The sequence below is a fragment of the Cheilinus undulatus genome, linkage group 11, assembly GCF_018320785.1.
Source record: "Cheilinus undulatus linkage group 11, ASM1832078v1, whole genome shotgun sequence".
Lineage (NCBI taxonomy): Eukaryota > Metazoa > Chordata > Actinopteri > Labriformes > Labridae > Cheilinus > Cheilinus undulatus.
In genome coordinates, this window is record NC_054875.1 from 43,341,749 (window position 1) to 43,360,749 (window position 19,001).

Consider the following 19,001-nt stretch of genomic DNA (forward strand, 5'->3'; position numbering starts at 1 on the left):
TAGTTTATAGATCAAAATGAACTTCAACATCTTTCCACATTCTTTCCCACCTTTGCAGTGCATGAAATGAATATTTAAAAACCTGTCTTATATTGATGCCTGTCCCAAATAAAGGCCTGGTTTATTTAATAGACTGAAGGAAACAAAGGCCTGGGCTATTATTGAAGTGTTACAGGATGTTTTGTAATTTTGCTCTAACCTGATAAATCAGCACAATTTAAAACCGAGAAACATCACAGTTCTCCATTATCTGTATTTAAACCACGGTTATTTAATCATAATTCAGTATTAATGTCAGTAATCAGGTACTACTAAAGCTGCACTGCTGTAGTAAATAAAAATTATGGATGCACGGTGTTATTAGCATAATAATGTAGCGGATAATAGCTGAGGAAGTAAATCATTATAGCAGCAGATTTATGATTATATCTGCCATACATATCATCAGGAGTTACAAATTTACCAAGCTGCTTCTTCTTACAGGGGCGTACCAGAAGTGTCAACTATCCGAAGCTTGTCCCAAACTTAAAGGAGTCAAGGGACATGATTCTCCAGATATTTCACACACAGATTTAGATTTACTATGCCAACAAATCTATACATCATACCTGCAACAATTAAAGATGCCCATGTTGGATTTATGCATGTACCCAATATGTTGATATGCTGATATTTACAAATAGATTTTAGACAATTCCAGTATTTAAAAATAGTTCAGACCTAAAACTTCAGTCCTTAAAACACACTTTAAGTGTAAAGAATGGTGAGGAAAAAAGAAAAAAACTTCAGCTGACATAGGTCTGTTGGTCAAGCTCAAAACTCCACTAACTTATTTGTTCATGCAGCCACTACACAGAATTTCATACCCAAAATATCAGCAGAAATGTCAATATCTAAGAGTACAGCTAACATGCAAATAATATTGTGGTTCTAAATCAAAGCTAATGCTGTTTCACCTTTAAAAGCATGTGCTAAAGCCAACATAATTTTTCTTTAGGTCTTATTGTTTTCATTGTTGTAAAGTTATAATATAGCATGTCAAAGACCAATAATCTTCTTTCTGCCTTCTAAAAGGTCAGAAACTGTCTGATTTTATTTTCAAAGTTACATGTAGGTAACATAAGGTACATATGGTGAGAACTTGGTGTCTAAGGTTACAACTGGAACTGATTATTTTCAAAAAGAACATAAAAGGTAGATAGATTTACTTGTGGCACTGCAAAAAAATTATATAAAGCAATGTAAAATACTGCAGTGTGTGTGTGTGTGTGTGTAAGCTAGAAAAGGTAAAATCTGAAAAGTCTGTTTTTTTTTAATGTAGGGACACACTGTAAACTTAACAGGTGAAAATATTTGCTGTAACTAATTATCAAAGATTTTAAGTAGTGAAACTTTTTTTTGCAGATGCCCCAAGTTAGAAAGCAGAATTTCAGTTTAACCCCTTCACATTTTTTGATACCTCTATCTAATCAATATGCTCAATAAATTACTCAAAAAAACTTATGAACACAATCCGATTAATGATAAAAATGCCCTCAAGTGGATTATCAGTTACCAAAGACACCTAATGAATGAAATGATACACTAAAAATATATTTGTTAAGTTTTATGGAAATTCTGATTTTCTTGAATTTCAGTAGAAAGTGAAATAAACATTTCAGTCCCAAAAGATGAGAATTTTCTGGCTGCTATTTGTGTTTTCAGGTTTTAAGGGGTTAATCAGTTGTTTTATTTTTTTCTGAAATTTTGAGCTTCGCCACTCAAATTTCTGACTTACATTTCTAATATTTTTAAGTAATACACACTAGACTTCACTGACTTGATAATACTCATAAAATTAAATCTGACTTTCTATAACCAACATTTTTAACCGGACTCCAAGTGTGATTGATTACAAGTAACAAAGACTGAAAGGTGCACTTTGAGCCAGGAAGTGCTCTTCCAGAGTTCAGAACATCATCCTTGCTCTGTTAAAGCTGCTCCCCACAGGCAGGACTTGTCTAACTGAGAGGGTAGCTTCACCCACAGTGCAAAGTATCTAATGCCTAAAGGCATTCTAGGATTGAGTAAAGTTAATGTAAAACTAAAAATGTGCTCTATCAGCTCAGAAAAATAGAGTTGAAAAAGCTATTTTGGAATTTTTTGTTAACACAACTCTTTTTCTAACATTTTACTGTTCGGTCTTGCAGTGCATGATGAAATTTCCATGTGATTATAGGGTCCATGTGTTCATCATCATACTTGTTTTTGGTGTTTATCTATCAAAACACTCAGCAGTTATGTACTTTTTACCAACCTGACAGATTTAGGGCATTTTAAGCCGAACCAACAGACCTACCTTGGCTTGAATTTTTATATTTCTTAATCCTAATTCCTTGGACTGTTAAAGTGTATTCTAAGGGTTGAAATTTGAGGGTCTGAACTACAGCTAGTTTAATTTTTTTACACATCAGAAAATGTTTTTTAGGGCTATTTGAAGCACTTTTTCAGGATTTTCTCATGTCATTTAACCAGGAAAATTAATTTCATTTTTGAAAGTAAAAGCGCCGCCACATTTTTTTCAGTGCAGTGTGTCCCTCAGTTAGGGTCAGCAGGTTGTTACAATGCTGGTTGATGCTCTAAATAAAGCCCATAAAGCTTGGTTGGAATATTAAAATTACATTTAGCATGTTATGCACATGCAATCCAGCACATTTACTTAATTATTTCTTACTGATTTTTGAAAATTTAAGGCAAAGTCAAATGTCTTTTTATGTCTGTTTCTAAAACTAACCATCACAGTAAGAGGGACAGGTGAGTATATACAAATTCAGTGTCATGCATCCTGATGAGATATCCTGTGTTAATCAAAATGTTCAGTATAGGGAGTTAGGAAGGTAAAAATATGAGCAATCAGTGCAAAAATCTTGCACATCTTTGTTACTGATGGTATCAGGGATCAAATTTTGCCTAAAACAACAAAATTGAGTCAAAAAAAAATCAGAATTTGAGCCCAGTGAAGGGGCATCACTCTCTTTGTGTGCTGCACTCATAACAATGGTTAAACATATTAAAGAAAATCAGAGTAAAAAAAGAAATGTGCTAATGGCTGCAGACAAAAGAACAGTGTGCTAATGCAGTGGGGAATAAAGAGGGTGGTAATCTAGTATTCAAAAAATAATAATAAAATAAGACCCCCTTGTATTTTTCTGCCATTTTCCCTCCCAGCTTTTGTCACTCAAAATGGACTTCCTTTTTCTACCTAAACTGGATAAACAACATCTGCCTTGATCGTAGGATGTTTTCTGAACAAACCACTTAGGAGGAATTCCTGCTAGCCAATTCCCACAAGCTGCTGTCAGTCACTGGCTGGCACTGCAACACTTAATGCCTTTGTCTGTTCTCCAATTTATCTTGTTAACAGCAAATTGGGCTAACGGTTTGAGGCACAGAGCTATTGTAAAAAAAAAAAGAAAAAAGAAAGAAAAAAAACAGTAAGAGGAATACTCCCACGGCCGCTAAAATAACATATGGCTCCCTTCACTCAAAAATGCATCCCGTGCACTTATAGGGCTTTAGGTTTACACCATATATAAACCTGATGCACAAATTTGATCCAGGATTGAGCAGCTTGATCGGCCTTCTCAGTGATAAAGCAAAGGTTTCCTCTCCTGCACTGGTGAGTAATTGGCGTTTTTAAATTACCATACAAGCCATGTATGCAAAGGAAGTAAATCAGATACAACTGGCCTTTACTAGTGCGTCTGTGGTCCCACGTTTTACAAATACGCCTATTAATAATACAAGTCCCAGAGGAGATTACAAGCACCCCGGTTGCAAAATGTCCCCAGAATTGATGCTTTTTTCCCCCCTTTACAAATACCACCAAGAGTGGATGCTGCATCTTTAAGAAGCCCCCCAAAAAAGAAACCTATTTCTTAGCATCTTCCATGCTCTTATTTCAATACTCCTCTCTCCTTGTTCCCCCTCCACACATCATTAAACATATTATTATAACATGACTGTCAGCCTGCGTCTCTCTTCGCTCCATTCTTGCTCTGCCAGGTAATCAATTTGTCGTCACTCTCTGTAACCCCAGTAAAGTCATCAAGTGAAATGAGTTACAGCTGCAAAGAGCCTTCAAGAATACAGGAGGGGGGAAAAAAAGAGAAAAGGACGCGAGAAAAATGACAACACAGCCCAGGAATATTCCACCGCTTGATAGCACATCCCAGGTCTTGAAGATGAAATATTAATGCACAATTTGTTTATCTGCAGGCCCACATCTCTCCAGCGCCGAGCTGTTAATTTTCTATCGGCACAGACAACGGATCAGTCAGTCATGAACTCTTCACAGCCATTACCGGGAGACATTTTGATTAAGTATTCCTAATGTAGTGGATAGGAAAGAATGAAAACACTCTGCCTGCCAACTTTTGATTGACCATTAAGCCACTGATGAATGTGCCTGTCAAAGAGGAGACAATTACCTCAACAATGAAGAAACTCTTCTGGAAGGCTTATTTCTCTATAGGGCTGACACATTTACCAGAGTACAGGCGAGGCAGCTGAGAGCGTGTAAAGGGATCACTTAGGCATCTCCTTAAAAAGTTCTCCGGATAAAAACCGAGGGGGGGGGGGGGGGGGGGCTTTTTTTTTAAGCTAAAAGGAGGCTTTTTTGGAAGCAGAAATGTGGGAAAAATATTTAGTATAGGACTGTATGCCAACCAGTGTGTACATGTGTACGTGTAAACCGAGAGTGTGCCGGGCAGATAAGGGTCTCAGTATCTTAAGCGGGTATAAAGAGACGCTATTATTGGCAGAGAACAATCGCCATCTGGTTGCTACATCCGCAACCATAATAAAGACTGATAACTTCTCAACACGCCACAAGCAAGTAATTGCATCCTTGTACGATGAAATATGATTGATCAATCTGGTTTCAAGCCACAATCGGCGTCATAATGGGGCAGTTTTTGGGAATATGGTGATTCATGTGAGCAGAGGAAGTGGTCAGAAGCTGGCGCTGATTTGATGACCCTGTGTATTTGAGCATCTTTCATTTAAGATGCAGGAAAAGTGTTAGGCCTCTTGCAACAACAAACCGCACGTACGTAAGCATATGGTGGATTTTTCTAAATGACCCTCCTGCACAGAATAAAGTGTGACACTGACATGTCTTCCTGTGCCTTCAAGCAGCCGAGATGGACTGCATCTGTGTCTTAATGTGCATGTGTGAGTGAGTGAGTGTAACCCATTCTCCATTTGTCCATAAGATTATGAGGAGTTCATACAGAGTTCATCTGCTACGGATACAGCGGCTCCACATCTTTCAGCCCCTCTCTCTCTGCACTCCATGCGGGTCAAATCAAACACAACACGGGAGGTTTTTTTCCCCCTTAAAAATGTGAATCTCTCTGATCAATGAATGACTAAACACCTCGTGGCATGTTTTTGGATTATAAGGAGGAGAAGTACACAGCTGTTTGTTGCTCTTTTAAACCCTGGAGAGCTGTTTTTCTTTTCTTATTAATCTTGGTAATTTACCTCTGACTGCAGGAGCAGCTTGAGATGCTGCAACTTCCACCTCCTATTGTTTTAACATTTGACTTTATTGCAGGAGTGTGGTGCCCAAGCTGGGGTCCCATGTGAGTGAAATAATACATCTAAGAAGTCCAAAACATTGCTTATCATGCACTTGGCATCACTTCAGAACATGATGTTATCTGAGCAGATAGGTGGATTTGGAGCTATGTCTGCAGTTTGGTGGCATTTTAACACTGCTTAGCATCATTTTAGCCTTATTATTAGAGCAAACAGACAAATAGATGTGCAGTCTGATGCTATTTTAACAGAAAGAGGATGACATCTTCAGAGAAATCTGCAGCTGTGCACGGCTAAACTGTCAAGAGAAGGAGTAAGGGACATGCAGTGTTAATAAATTACACTTTAAGTTAATTCTAAGGGTTCATATTAGAGCTCTGGAGTGAAAAAGTGGCATCCCTTAAAATAATATTAAATTAAATGTCAATAATAGTAAGTTTTAAAACATTCCTGCGTCCAGAATCACTCATACAGCATAATAAATTATCACATTCTGCTCAAATGGGAGCACATCTCTCCAATTCGAGGGTCTTACAGGGATCCCACATGATAAAAGTTTGAGTTGGGAGCCCTGTAGTAAAAGCAGGCAGTCTGCAGGACCATAACAAAGCGGCTAGGCAGATCTAACACTCATACAGAGCAGGTTCTTTGGAGAAAATAAGGAAAATCGCTTACCCGCAGCCCGTTTGGGCGCCTGCTGTTTCCTCCGTGGCATTTTTTGGAGTCGCGGTTGACTACAGTGCCCAGGTGAAATGTGAATGCGGGCTACGATAGTCCATGCATAGAGAGAGAGAGAGTCTGTGAGGTTTTATTTTGGCTCTGGAGTAGTTCAGTCTCTCTCCCTGTACAAAAAAATCCAGTTAGGGATCGTTTTCAGCAGGAAGGAAACAGATGTTAAATCGGGCTTTCACCTTCTTCTTCTTCTTCCTCCTCCTACGGGGGGCGAATCGTCTCCTTTCACCATCCGTTTTTGTCCATCAGAGCCTCATATGTTGATCGACGTGTGTCAGTCAGTCCTGCGGGCAGTTTTTCGCCGGATATAATGTGGAAAGGAAAGCGCGTAAAAAGCGTTTGGTAATGGTACAGTATATTACGCACGGTGCAGGCGAGGGGGAGAGGCGATGCCAGCAGACATCGATCCATAGAACAAACTGAACATTAAAAACTCCTCCCTCCTCGCCTGGACTTGATGATGGCAGCGAGACATTTGTTACACTAGATAACCATGAGTTTATTAAAGGAACAGAGGCCAGGGAAAAGAGAGAGGAGCTCACAGGCTGGCTGCTGCTGCTGCTTTCTATCACTCTGCCTCTGATCGCTGCCTTTTCATGAAGCGGGTTTTCGGGGTTTTAGAGCTCACAGCTTCCGCTTTGCTCGCTGAATCAAAGACTGAAAGTTTGAGAGATTTACGGAAGATTTGAGAGAACTATGAGGATCACTTAGACACCTTTAGTAAAACCGAATAAAACGCTAGATTTACGGAAACAAACCTGCTCAGCAGACAATGCTGCTTTTAAAAACTGATTCTAGCGGTTCAAGTAATACAGTACACAAAACAAACAGTGCTACTGCACACCTCTAACATCAAACTGAAGACTTTAACACCCCAACAAAGAAGAAATACAATGTTTGCACCGCGCAGTTTCGGACTTTACCGATTTTGTGTGACCAGGGACGGTTTTAGGAACGTGGAGGCACTGGGCAAAGACCAGGAAGAGGCCCCTCTCCATTTAGCCAAGAGCCATTATAACAAGTAAACCAAATATTTTTAAACCATTTTTTTTGCAGGATAAACCCAGATCTGAAATACTAATATCCAACGGATATTTGTATTTTCGACCCCAACCCCCGAAGGGGTCCCCAGGGCCCCTTCATTATAGGGTTCTGATTTTATGTGTTTGATTTTTTAACCCCGTTTCATCACTGTTTCCCCCCATTTTGCAAATTTGACCCTTTATTGCCACTTTAATGTAGTTTTACTACTTTTTAACACCTTTTCGCTACATTTCAGCCATTTTTTGAAGCAACTTTTTGCCCATTTTTGACACATTTAACCAGTTTGCCTTTTAACTGCTTTTCATCATTTTTCCATCAATTTGTTTACCTTTTTTTCCTTTCCTATTTTTGCCACTTTTGTACTTTATCCTTTCTTTCAAACAAATTTTTGCCAGTGTAACCATTTTCACCTCTTTTTATGCCATTTTTGTCTCTTTCTAACCACTTTTCAACAATTTTTGCCTCTTTTTGAAATTATGTAATCTTTTTTTCCCTTGAAGTGGGGGTATTATGCCTTTTTTCAAGGCTTTACACCATCTCTCTGATACCTACACAGTAGCTTTCTATGGTTTACAGCTCAAAAAACTCCTCATGTTTCTTACACTGGTGTCCTGAAAAACCCTTATTTTAACTTCTGTCTGAAACACTTCATTTTTGCTGCTGTCTCTTTAACCCCCCCCCCAACCTGCTTTCCTCCGATTGGCCAATTTTCCGGAGGCTGGCTGGCGGCAGGTCTCAATGTTTTGTGCCCACCGCCTCCAATGTGGCTATGTTGCTAAGCAAGTACTTGTAAACTTTGAATGAACCGGTCCGACTGAGTCAGGAAGATCTCGGAGAGATTTCCAATGAATCATTTTCATCAGTTTACACTCTAATTCCAAGATTACTGCCACATACGTTTATCTCACAGTTTGAAAATTTGCATACTTGGAGAATGGACACCCAACATTATGACTTCATATTTTTGTTTTAAAATCAGAAAAGTATAATACCCCCTCTTCAAGTTTTTTTAATTCCTTCTAGTTTATTCTCTGGCATGCTGACATTTGTGCACATCATAGTTTAACTATGGAGTCTGACATTACTTTCCCAGTGGTTTAGTCAATATGCCCTTACTTATTGTTAACATCACTAAAACAAAGGAAATTCTGTATAAAGAGAAAATGTTAACTTTCTGAAAAGGGCTATTTAACTACAGCATAAATAAATAAAATTCTTTTTGTTTCTTTGATAACAATGATTATTACTCAGGTTATATATAATTTATGGTAATCAAAGATTTTCTTTGCGATAGACCATGATTTTCTTCACCTCCACGGGCCCCAGAAAGCTCTCCCCTTTATCCCCCCTTATGGGCGGCCTCGCCCCTTATAGCAGTGGTTCTCAACTGGTCTGGTATCAAGACCCACCTCCTCATGTTCGGCTACTCAAATTCGGCTCATGAAAAATGTTTTGGACCCTAAATTTAAAAAATAACACATAATTTCAGAAGGATACACATGGCAAATATTTTTTCACCATTTCCCCAAGACAGCATAGAAATTTTAAAACTTCTCAAAGAATTTCCTTATCATTGGAAAGAACCAGCCTTGTTATCTGGGAAAGAGGAGATAAATATGTTGAAATCTTCAGAAAAGGACTGAAAATTACCACTTCTCACAGGAACACTTTAAAAAAGTATGGCTGTACTGTAGGTCCATGAAGGGCGTCTCTACATCAAAGACTTTTCAGGATGGATTGGAAACGACTTCATCACCCACTTTTGGGTCCCGACCCACCAGTCATCCCCGCCTTAGATGACCGCTGTAATCAAACTCATCACACTGTAATAATTAAAGTCATCACTAGGCCAGGTGTAACTTATAAAAACAAAAATATATGCTCATTATTGCAGCAGTATACTTTCTTTTTACACAAATGAAACATTCATGTTTATTGCATGCCATTTTACCACACATAAGCCCACCAAATATTGAACTCTATTTCTTTAAGGATCAATCTAACTATAATTTGTTTGAAATGTTGGGGCTTTTTAAGGGGCTCAGACCGTGATGTTAGGACCAGGGTTCCTCCCTAAATATTTTTTTGGATAATCACATCTATTGTGATGCTTTTTAAGTCACTCTTGGTCACTTATTTACATCCAAAAACACCTCTTAGTCATTAAAAATGATTTTAGCCATGTGCCTTATGTATGATTGTAGCTTGGGGTACAAAGGATGGGTCTTACTGTTTGAATGTCTGTAATGGGATTTTTTTTTTTTTTTAGATAATTTATTTTATTCATCTATTCCTGTCTTTTGATTCAGTTTTCCTGTCCTGCAAATCCATATTGCCTTTATTTTGGAGCATAAGGCCAAAGTTAAATCCACCTAATTGGAAATTTAAAAGGCTTTTTAAAGCATATCTTAGGACACTGGTTCCAAATGTAAATATATAAGTTCGAATATAAGTTCAGACTGCCACTCTTAGCTTATTTTGAATGTCCAGCTTTCATCTGTATTTTGCCTTGACCGAGGCAGCAGCAGAAAAAAACTGTCTCACACTGGTAGGGTGTCGCTAAAGGAAGGATCTGGCTCTCTTCATTACCCGGTGTTGTACAGGAGAAGCCAAAGGCTAATTATGACTCAGCAGATTTTCTTGTCATTGTTTGAGCAATAGTTATGTCTGGTGTAGATTTATTGTAAGCCCTAGATGTATTTACATACATTTATTTTGCTTGGGTAACATGCATTGACTTTATTTAGCTTTGCCAGGCCCCCCTGTCATAACTCCAGACACCCCGTCCCAGGAGCCACAGGTCCTACTTTGGAAATCTGTTTTGGCCCATAATCTTATTGGGAGTGTTGATTTTCTAAAAAAGTCAGACATGTTTCAGTCAAAGCCCTGCTGAAAAGTTTAAGAATTATTTAGAAAGAAAATGCTCAAAATTCTTTATTTAAAAAGTCACAATTTTAAGAGGAAAAAAATAGATTTGTTTTTTTTTTTAAGTCGTAAATGTATATGAACCAAAACTTAGAATTTTTGGGATTATGGAGTCAAGAATTCAAAATCAGGTGTTTTTTTTCTGGTTTCTTGTAAGTTTGTGATTTTGAACAGTTGTAAATTTATGATTTTAAAAGCTTACATTTTTTGAGTTTGTACATTTACAAATGTCAGACTTAAGAAAAATGTTTCCTTGTAAATTTTCAACTTTTTAAAGTCCAAAATTCTGAGTATGTTTTGTTGTAAATATAAGATATTATATTCTCAATGTTTTGGGGGTTTTGCGAAAGTTTTTGACTTCTTTGCCCTGTAATAAGCATATTCTCTTTATTTTTTTAATCTTTCAGATGGGCAATCCAGATTTTAGAATAATATATACATCTAATTCTGACTCTCAGAGCAGACACAGGGGTGGCGGGACCCCAGGTTGGGAACCACTGATTTAATGAATATGGAGCTCTTTAGACCTCAGATGGAAAAAAAAATAAACACGACCAAACAGAATCTCTGTGAGGAGATTCAGGCATACATTTCTAAAACTTGGTTTCCTCTAAAAAGATGTAAGTCTAAGCTGTTCTTAGAGATCTGCAAAAATTAACACGTTATCATGAGAGAACCAGCTTTGCTATGCCAAGACAACAAAAAAGTCCAAGATCTCAAGAAAGCAAATTAAAGTTGGTTGTTAATATGGCAAAACAGTAAAATTAAATACATGGATGCACAGTACTGTGCGTTACTTTTAGGCATGTTTGAGCCAAAAACTGAGGCTTGTAATGGCGTGCAATGGTGAGTAAACTGGAAGGGAAGGAGGATTGACACAACCCAGGTCATGCTCTGGATGTCCTTGCATATTACCAGAAAAATCTGTGAAGAAATTAACAAAGTCCACACCTTTAGGGTGGCATAAGGGGCGAAGGTGGCGAGTAAGCGTGGCCTAGGGTACCGTCCGGGCTGGTAGTTTGGTTGCCATGAGCCCCTGGTTGTGCTGTGGATGTCCCAAGAGCCTGAAAAATGCTGGCAGTCTACGGTTGTATTACCAGGCCCTGGCAAAAGAGATGCTGTTGAGCTTGACCTTGGCTGCTGAGCAACATACATGTGTTTCAGCATGTGTTGAGCTTGACTCTGCCCCCTCTCTCCAGCCTTGGGTTGTGGCCCAGCGGGCCTCATGATGAAGCCTTAGCTCTCTACATGCCTAAAACTTACTCACATGACTGTATATCCACTTTGGTAGGCTGTACATCCTGGACTTTACCACAACTTTCATGGCCTTGAGGTTATGTTTGCTCACCCCAAGTACAGAGGCTGCTGTCCTGGGGCACTCTGGGTGTAAGTCCCCTCTCTCTCTGTCCTCATGTTGCAACTCTATCGACATATCTCAGTAAATGTATAAAAAGGTCCAAATAAAGCAAAGACATGCAGAAAATTCTTAGGGTTATGATGTTTAAACTTAGCCATGTATTGTTATAAGCCTTAGATTAAAAAAAAAAGATGTAAGCAGTTATCAAAATATGCAGATTTGAATGTTTAAACTTTACCAGACTCCTGGATTTTGGCTCCTATTGGAGCACTTTTATAAAACTTAGTATTTTAATTGACTGTTTTTTACATTTCCTTTAGATTAAGCCTTTAAGGTAGATTAGCATACACTGTATTCTATCACAATCTTGCAGCCTCTCTCTGTCTTTAAAAGCTACTCATGACCTAATCAAATATGAAGTTGAAGTGATGGATGACTTCATTTCAGAGAGACAACACCCCTCAGAGATCCAGGCTCGCCCCGGATTACAAATGGCTTCCTGATAATATTCCATCACCCCATTTTGTGTCTGTCACTCATTTTGCCAATGATAGCAGAGACCTCCCGTGAACTCCACCTGAACCTGAGCGATCAATCACGGCTCGGATCAAGACGGAGCCATACCTGCCTGACAGCTCTTAACACCCCGTGTGTACACAAAGCGAGCATGTGCGGTGACAAGTTACACCAGCGCCCACCACCTTATCTCTCCCAGGACGGCCTCGGTCGCTGCTGACGCCTACTGTATCCTGGCGTCATCTGCAGCACCAACAACTCCGAGCAAACTTCCTGATGAGCACTTTAATTTAAAACTTTTCACTTACCACTCATGCATCAGAGTCAGGAGCAGATCCAGGTACAGATGGTGGAATTTGTCATCCCTTACGTCTTGATGAGCTTTTCCTCACTCACACGGTTGCAGTTCTCATACCTGGCTGCCTGAGGATTTTCCGGGATACAACTTCCACAGAAGTGTGATCCTCCTCTGAAACAAAATGTGACAAACATATGTCTTGTTAGTGCTTTTTTTAAGAGCCACCTGTGGCTGTCTGTGTGGAAAAAGAAGCAAGTTTGCAGCTCACATACGAGGAAAGTACACAGCAAAGCTTGATTCATGTCTGGAAACTTCGACCTGACTTCGATGGCACCTTTTTTAAACCTCAAGTGGAGGTGAAATCCTAAATCCAATTCTCAAAAAATGTCAGTATCCTCCAAGTAACACAAGCAGATGTTTCCTGAAAGTCGGATTCTTTTAATCTGAGATCTCATCAAGAACAGGAAGCAGGGTTTGTGCATTCTTTGAATGTCTGTTTTGAGTTTTCACACCCGCATAACCTCCTAAATAAAAAGTGCCCCCATTCTTTGGAAGTCACCCACAGCACCTCTGGAGTGTTGACAAAGTGGACTTTTATTTATCATTGACAAAGAATCTCTAAAAAGTGTTTTTGACGGCAGTTTGAGTTCTGACCTCTCGTCATTTCAGCTTTGAGAGACTTCGATTCATCTTCACCGTCTAGTCTGGACCGCTGAAGGAGCGGAGATTCATGTTAACCTTGGATGTTCTGCCTCACATACAGTCAGTGCCGAGGGAATAGTCCAGAAAATAGGCAGTCGTTAGGAGAGTCTGCTGTTTTCTCTGAGTGTCTGAAACTAAATTACTTAAATGATGTGAATCATTGCTGCTGATAAAGGCCTGCAGGCTTAATAACATTTAAACAATTTATTGTATTGTTTCTTGTAAAGACTTGAGGCGAATCAATAGATTTCTATCAGAATAAACAACATTAAAAAGCAGTATCACAGCTAATTTCAGCTCCTCATTGATATGGCTGTGAAGTGAGAAAAGTCCATTTATGTATGACACCCTCTGATGATGAAGATATTTTTGGACTCTGTTATTGACAGACTGAACAAACTTAAACGTTTGATCCCAGAATCGTCAAGGCGATCGTTTACAGTGAGTTCATAGATCAGACAGCACAACATTTCAGCGGTAATAGTGGGCCAACTGCTACCAAAAAACCCCCATCAAATTTTAGTGCATTTAAAACCTGAATTGTGAGTAGTGGTTTATTATTTCAACATGTCATGCACCAAAGGCAGCGCCCAGCCAACATGGACTATCAAGACACTGAAAACCAATCAATGTTTTTATATTCGCTGTTGATAGTTCTGCCTTCAGATCAGGTCAGGTATGCGACCATATGCCGGTTCGGCACTTTGCTGCCTTCAACCTTGGTCCTGTACTGCTCTGGCCTCCTGATGGTGAATCCTCCAGGCCTGCACCAGGCCAATGCTCCATCTTTCCAGGTATCCTCCCAGCTGCTTCCTCCATGTAACCCCCGCGTCTCTACTGGCCCACTGGGTCCAAGGCACCCAGTAAGTGGGGAGCTGGTTCAGGCCTGTGAAAGTGTGCCTGGTGCCTGTAAGGTGTGCATCTGCCGCTCTAGCAGTTGACCCTTCCCATCCCTGCTTTCCTGAGCATGTCAGCTCTAGACACACAGTCTTGCCAACGATACCCAAGATAAGTTTTCACAAAGGAGTCCTGTCGGCGCCTTGAGCCACCAGCCGTAAACCTTTGCCCTGTGCTGCTCTGGCCTCCTGATGGCCATCCTCCAGGCCTGTTGACCCTTCCTATCTTTGTGCTCCTGAGAAGGTCAGCATTAGGCACGCCGTCTTCCTAATGATACTCAAAGATGCAAACAGAGAAGTTATCACAGTCCAGTTGGTGCCTCTGGCCATAAGTCAATGTCCAGGCCTCACAAGACACCGGAAGTACCAAGGACTAAAAGACTCAAACTATCGTTCGCATGCTCAGATGCTATGAATGCCAAACTTTCTTGCTCTGCGAACCTATCGCCCAATGCGTAAGTTGAAGTCTACAGTTGATCTCAGTCTCACCATTCACAGACACAGATTCAATGGCAGCATCCACTGCATCCTCAAATGCCTGGATCTTTGTTTTCCTCCCAGGAGACATGTACCCAACACTTCAGCCTCCTCATTTAGCAAGTTATGAGCCCCCACAAGGACATCTACAATCTCTGCAAGGATCACAGCATCGTCAGCAAAGTCTAGCTCAATGATCTGGACATCACCAAATGTTACCTGCCCCGTTATTTAGTCCATACAGGTATTAAACAGCATAGGGACTAAAATACACCCCTGCCTACCCCAGAATCAACTGGGAAGAAGTCAGAGGTGGAGCCACCACACTTCACAGCACTCTTTGTAACAGAGTATAGGGCAGACATCAGCTGGATGAGCAACTGTGGGATCCTGCAGAGCTCCAGAATCCTGCAGAGTTGAACACCTTCCAGAAGTCAACAAAGGCCACAAGCAACCCTACAGAATTTTTAAAAGTGCTCAATGACAACCCAAAGTGCCAGGACGTGGTCTACTGTAGACCTCTCAGGTGTAAAGCCCGACTGTTCAGGCTGCTGGTGTTGGAGCAGCGGATCCTGTCCAGTAGTAGAAGTGCAAGGTCCTCACCTAGTGCCTTACAGGAACCTAAAGAGAACTTTCAACCAGCTCTGCAGTGAATCTGCACCAACGGAGCTATTTTATCTTACTGTAGTGGATCAGTTTGGTTCTAAAGCAAGAAGCCGTTTCCTAAATTCACTCTTAACACTGTTAAGGCTCATTTAGGACCTGTGTCATCAAGGAGACTAAAATGTTAGTGCTGCTCTTTCAGAAATTCCAAATCCATGATGTTTCTCCACAATGGCAAAAGAGGCTGTTTGGCATTGGCAGAGAGGATTAGGAAAATTTTTCATGGGCACAACCCTCATACTCAACTCTGCTGCTCATCCCACAAATGCATGTTCCTTACAAATCTGGCACCATTTTAAAGGGAAGTAAACAGGCTTTCCAAATGTATAAGATTTATTGTCAAGAAGCATTGTTACAACAAATAAATATTCTGCCAAACACAAAATTCCTTACTTTTTGTGCTAAGTTCAGCTGCTCCCTGAAGGTTTAGATTTAAATGTGGAAATCGTGAGCTAGAATTGCTGCTGTTGCAGGATGTATGGTCATTTGTTTTGTGTGTATTTTATAGGTTTTATATCTGTGGGATGGAGTGAAAGACCAATTTTCCTACAGGGATTTTTAAGTGTATCTTATCTTTAGATTGAAAATAAGTACAGCCAGGGTTGTGCGCTCTATGTTTGAAATGCAAACAGATATGGACAGAGCTTTCTGTCTGTACCAACAGTCATCAATAGATCTCAGTAGTTGCAGTGGTTGAACTGAGGCAGGACCACAGCAGCAGGCCGTCCGAACCAACAGCTCAGAGGAACCTACAAGACATGGGAGCCCAGGTATTCCCTGAAGGATATAAGATTAGTAACTTGGTGCGTGACATATGAAATATGTGTGAAAACCATCAGTCCGGAAGCATCTATGTAAATGCACATTGTAAACTCGAGTTTATCCCTTGCTGAGATGGCCCTAAAATATTTGGTTTCTTCTGAAATTGAAGGCTTGCTGATAAAAATACCTCCAGCTTTTTCTTTGGTTTCAGCCTATGCTATGAGAAGGACAATACTGCAATTAAGCCATTTTATTTCTTTTTTCTCATGGCTGACATTTGTGTCTGTCTCCTCCTTCTCTCTAACATTTCAGTCATATCTAATTGGTTGTTTCTGAGCACACACTGTTTGAGGATTTGAAGCTGTACTCCAGAACATTCAAGTGAATGGTTTTTTTTTGTCTATTTTCCAACTTATCTTTGCAGGAATTCATCAATTTTGAGAAGACTATGCTCTGTGGTTGTTAAGCTCTTTTGTAAATATTAAGCCTTGAACAAGAATCAGAGGTGGTTAATTTCCATATTAAAGGTAAAAAATGTAAAACTTGAAATTTCAGTATTAGCTTAAGAATGACTAATCCTATGTGAGTATATTTCTTAGTGGAGTTCTCAAATAACCTCTAGTATTTCTACCAGTTTTCAAAGCCAAAGAAATCCTTCATTTCATAGATGTAAAGGTGACATCTTGAGCCATTGTGATGGACATGGGGTGTTTTTTTCTGTTTTATGTTACATTAATAAATGCTACACAAGTAAACTGACACTGAAAGCTGCTGTTCTGTTGCTGTATGTTTTGTGCAAACCAGGAAGGCCACTTTTAAACAGCTTTTCCCCCCTATCGGTAAATGCCAAATGGACTCGAGCTTGTGTAACATTTTTTAGTCATCACACTACTCAAAGCACGTTTTACCCTGCAGGGCACACTTGAACACATTGACACATGACTTTAGGAGCTGGGTATCAAACCCTGACCTTCTGGCTACATGTCGCCCCATTATGTGAACTTCATCCCTGAAAAATACACCTATTGTACCCAGGCACACCAAAAAGACGGTTTCACATATCCATGGCATGGGATATACAAAGTATGACTATCAAATATTGAGATTGCTCATATGAGGATAAAACCACGTTGTCACCCCAAGTGTTAAATATTAAAGGTTGGGTATTCACGCACATGTGCTGTAAGTTTCCATTGAAATGATTATCTTAAAAGTTGAGCAATGCATAGACTTGAAATTTTGGGTGAAATTGAACAAAACAGCAGCAGAATCTATTGGTACTTTAACCGAGCTGTATGGGGAACACTGCATGTCACTTGCACGTGTTTGAACTGTAAGATTTAGTGAAGGCAGAGAGGATGTTCAAGATGATCGTGCAGCCATGCACATCAAAAACTTCTGAAGACATTCAACAAATTGAACAAATCATTCAAAATGATTGATGACTCAAAACAGCAGAAATGGTCCATTCATCTATCCATCTTCCTCCACTTATCTGGGGCCAGGTTGCGGTGGCAGCAGGTTGAGCAAATCAACCCAGATGTCCTTCTCCCCAGTGACACTCCCCAGACCAGACAGGATATATAACCCCTCCAGCACATTCTGGGTCTTCTCAGAGGTCTCCTCCCAGCTGAATGCGCCTGAAAAACCTCCAAATAGAGGCACTCAGGAAGCATCCTGATCAGACGCCTGAACCACCTCAACTAGCTCCTCTCAGTGTGATGGAGCAGCGACTTTTCCCTCCGGAGATCCAAACTCCTTACCCTACCTCTAAGGCGGAGAAAAATCTTTTTGTCTGCTTGTATCCATGATCTCATTCTTTCTATCATTACCCAGAGTTCATGACCATAAGTGAGGGTTGGGAGGAAGACTGACCGGTCAATCAGAAGCTTCGCCTTCCGACTCAGCTCCTTCTTCACCACAACAGTCCGTCACAACATCCACAACACTGCTAATGCTACACCAATCTGCCTCTGCATTTAAGAGCCATAAAACTGAATTGAAAATATGCAAGTATACACTACTTACAGCTTTGATATGTGAACATCCTGGGGAAATTAGTTAATCTGCAAATTAGTTTTTAGTATTTTTAACAAGGCAAAAGACTTCAGGAAACATTTAACAAACAGTAAAGTCTAAAGTGAGTTAAAAGAGAACAAATTTGTGACAAGTAGAGATGTAAAGCCTTTACAGCTGTTAACTATTTACAAAACTAAAGTTTTTTTGAGGATCAGCACCGATTAGTTAAGAACTTAACAGGAATCAGAACCTAACCTCAGATATAAAACCTTATTTTCCTCCTTATTTTGTGGTGAAAATATTTAGTTGCAGTCTTTGGACAGTATGAGGTCTAATTATAAAGCTCTAGTCATGATAAAAGGAGGAAATCCAAACCTGTCTTTAATCCAGGGATGAAATTTTATCTTTAATAGACAGCCTGTGATTGAAGTCTGGTTTGAAAATGTTCAAAGCTGAACAACAACATATGCATACAGTCAAAAGCAGCTGCTTGATTTTTCAGATTTGATTCATGTGATAGTTGTAAGCTTAAAACAAAGAGCTATTACTGAATCAGAGCATGTCTTAAGAAAGTAGAAGTTTTCAGATGTGTGATTGACAAGTGGTTAAAAATAAATCTACAACAGCAGGAAAACAGTGCAGCAGTACAATACAAGCCTAATATGGCCATGTTTTAAGGGCGGGGGATTAAAAAACACATGAAACAAGCATGGTAGTAATTTGTGATCATACAAACATCATTTAAAACATCTTCAAATGAGGCTTTAGTTGTTGATTTTTGATGAGGACATGCAGATGGTTCTAGAAACAGACTCAAAAACATAAAATGTATGTGTTTAAACAAATATTTACCACGTTAAAATCCATTCAGTGACACAGTAAAAGAAAAGGTATTGATGGTTACACACACAAAAGCGTGTGGTCCCGCCCTGTGTAAGACGAACAGTTGAAAGTAGGTGAAGGAGCTGATGTGAGCCTTCTTGTTGTTGTTGTTGTTGTTGAAAGCTCAGTTAAAGGAGCTTTGTGG

The 19,001-nt window shown here is 39.7% G+C and overlaps 1 protein-coding gene across 8 annotated transcripts in view; it reads right to left on the reverse strand.

The window, feature by feature from the left end:
• The window catches only part of LOC121517482 (teashirt homolog 2), a 235,374-nt gene that overhangs the window by 84,131 nt on the left and 132,242 nt on the right, over positions 1-19,001 (reverse strand). For 7 of the 8 annotated variants that reach the window (XM_041799295.1, XM_041799292.1, XM_041799294.1 and 4 more), the window contains one exon: positions 12,466-12,626. In XM_041799295.1, coding sequence (XP_041655229.1) covers positions 12,466-12,472 — 7 coding nt within the window. In that variant the 5' untranslated portion in view covers positions 12,473-12,626. Of the gene's footprint in view, positions 1-6,258; positions 6,730-12,465; positions 12,627-19,001 lie in introns of those variants that run through there. The other variant, XM_041799290.1, reaches the window with a different exon arrangement.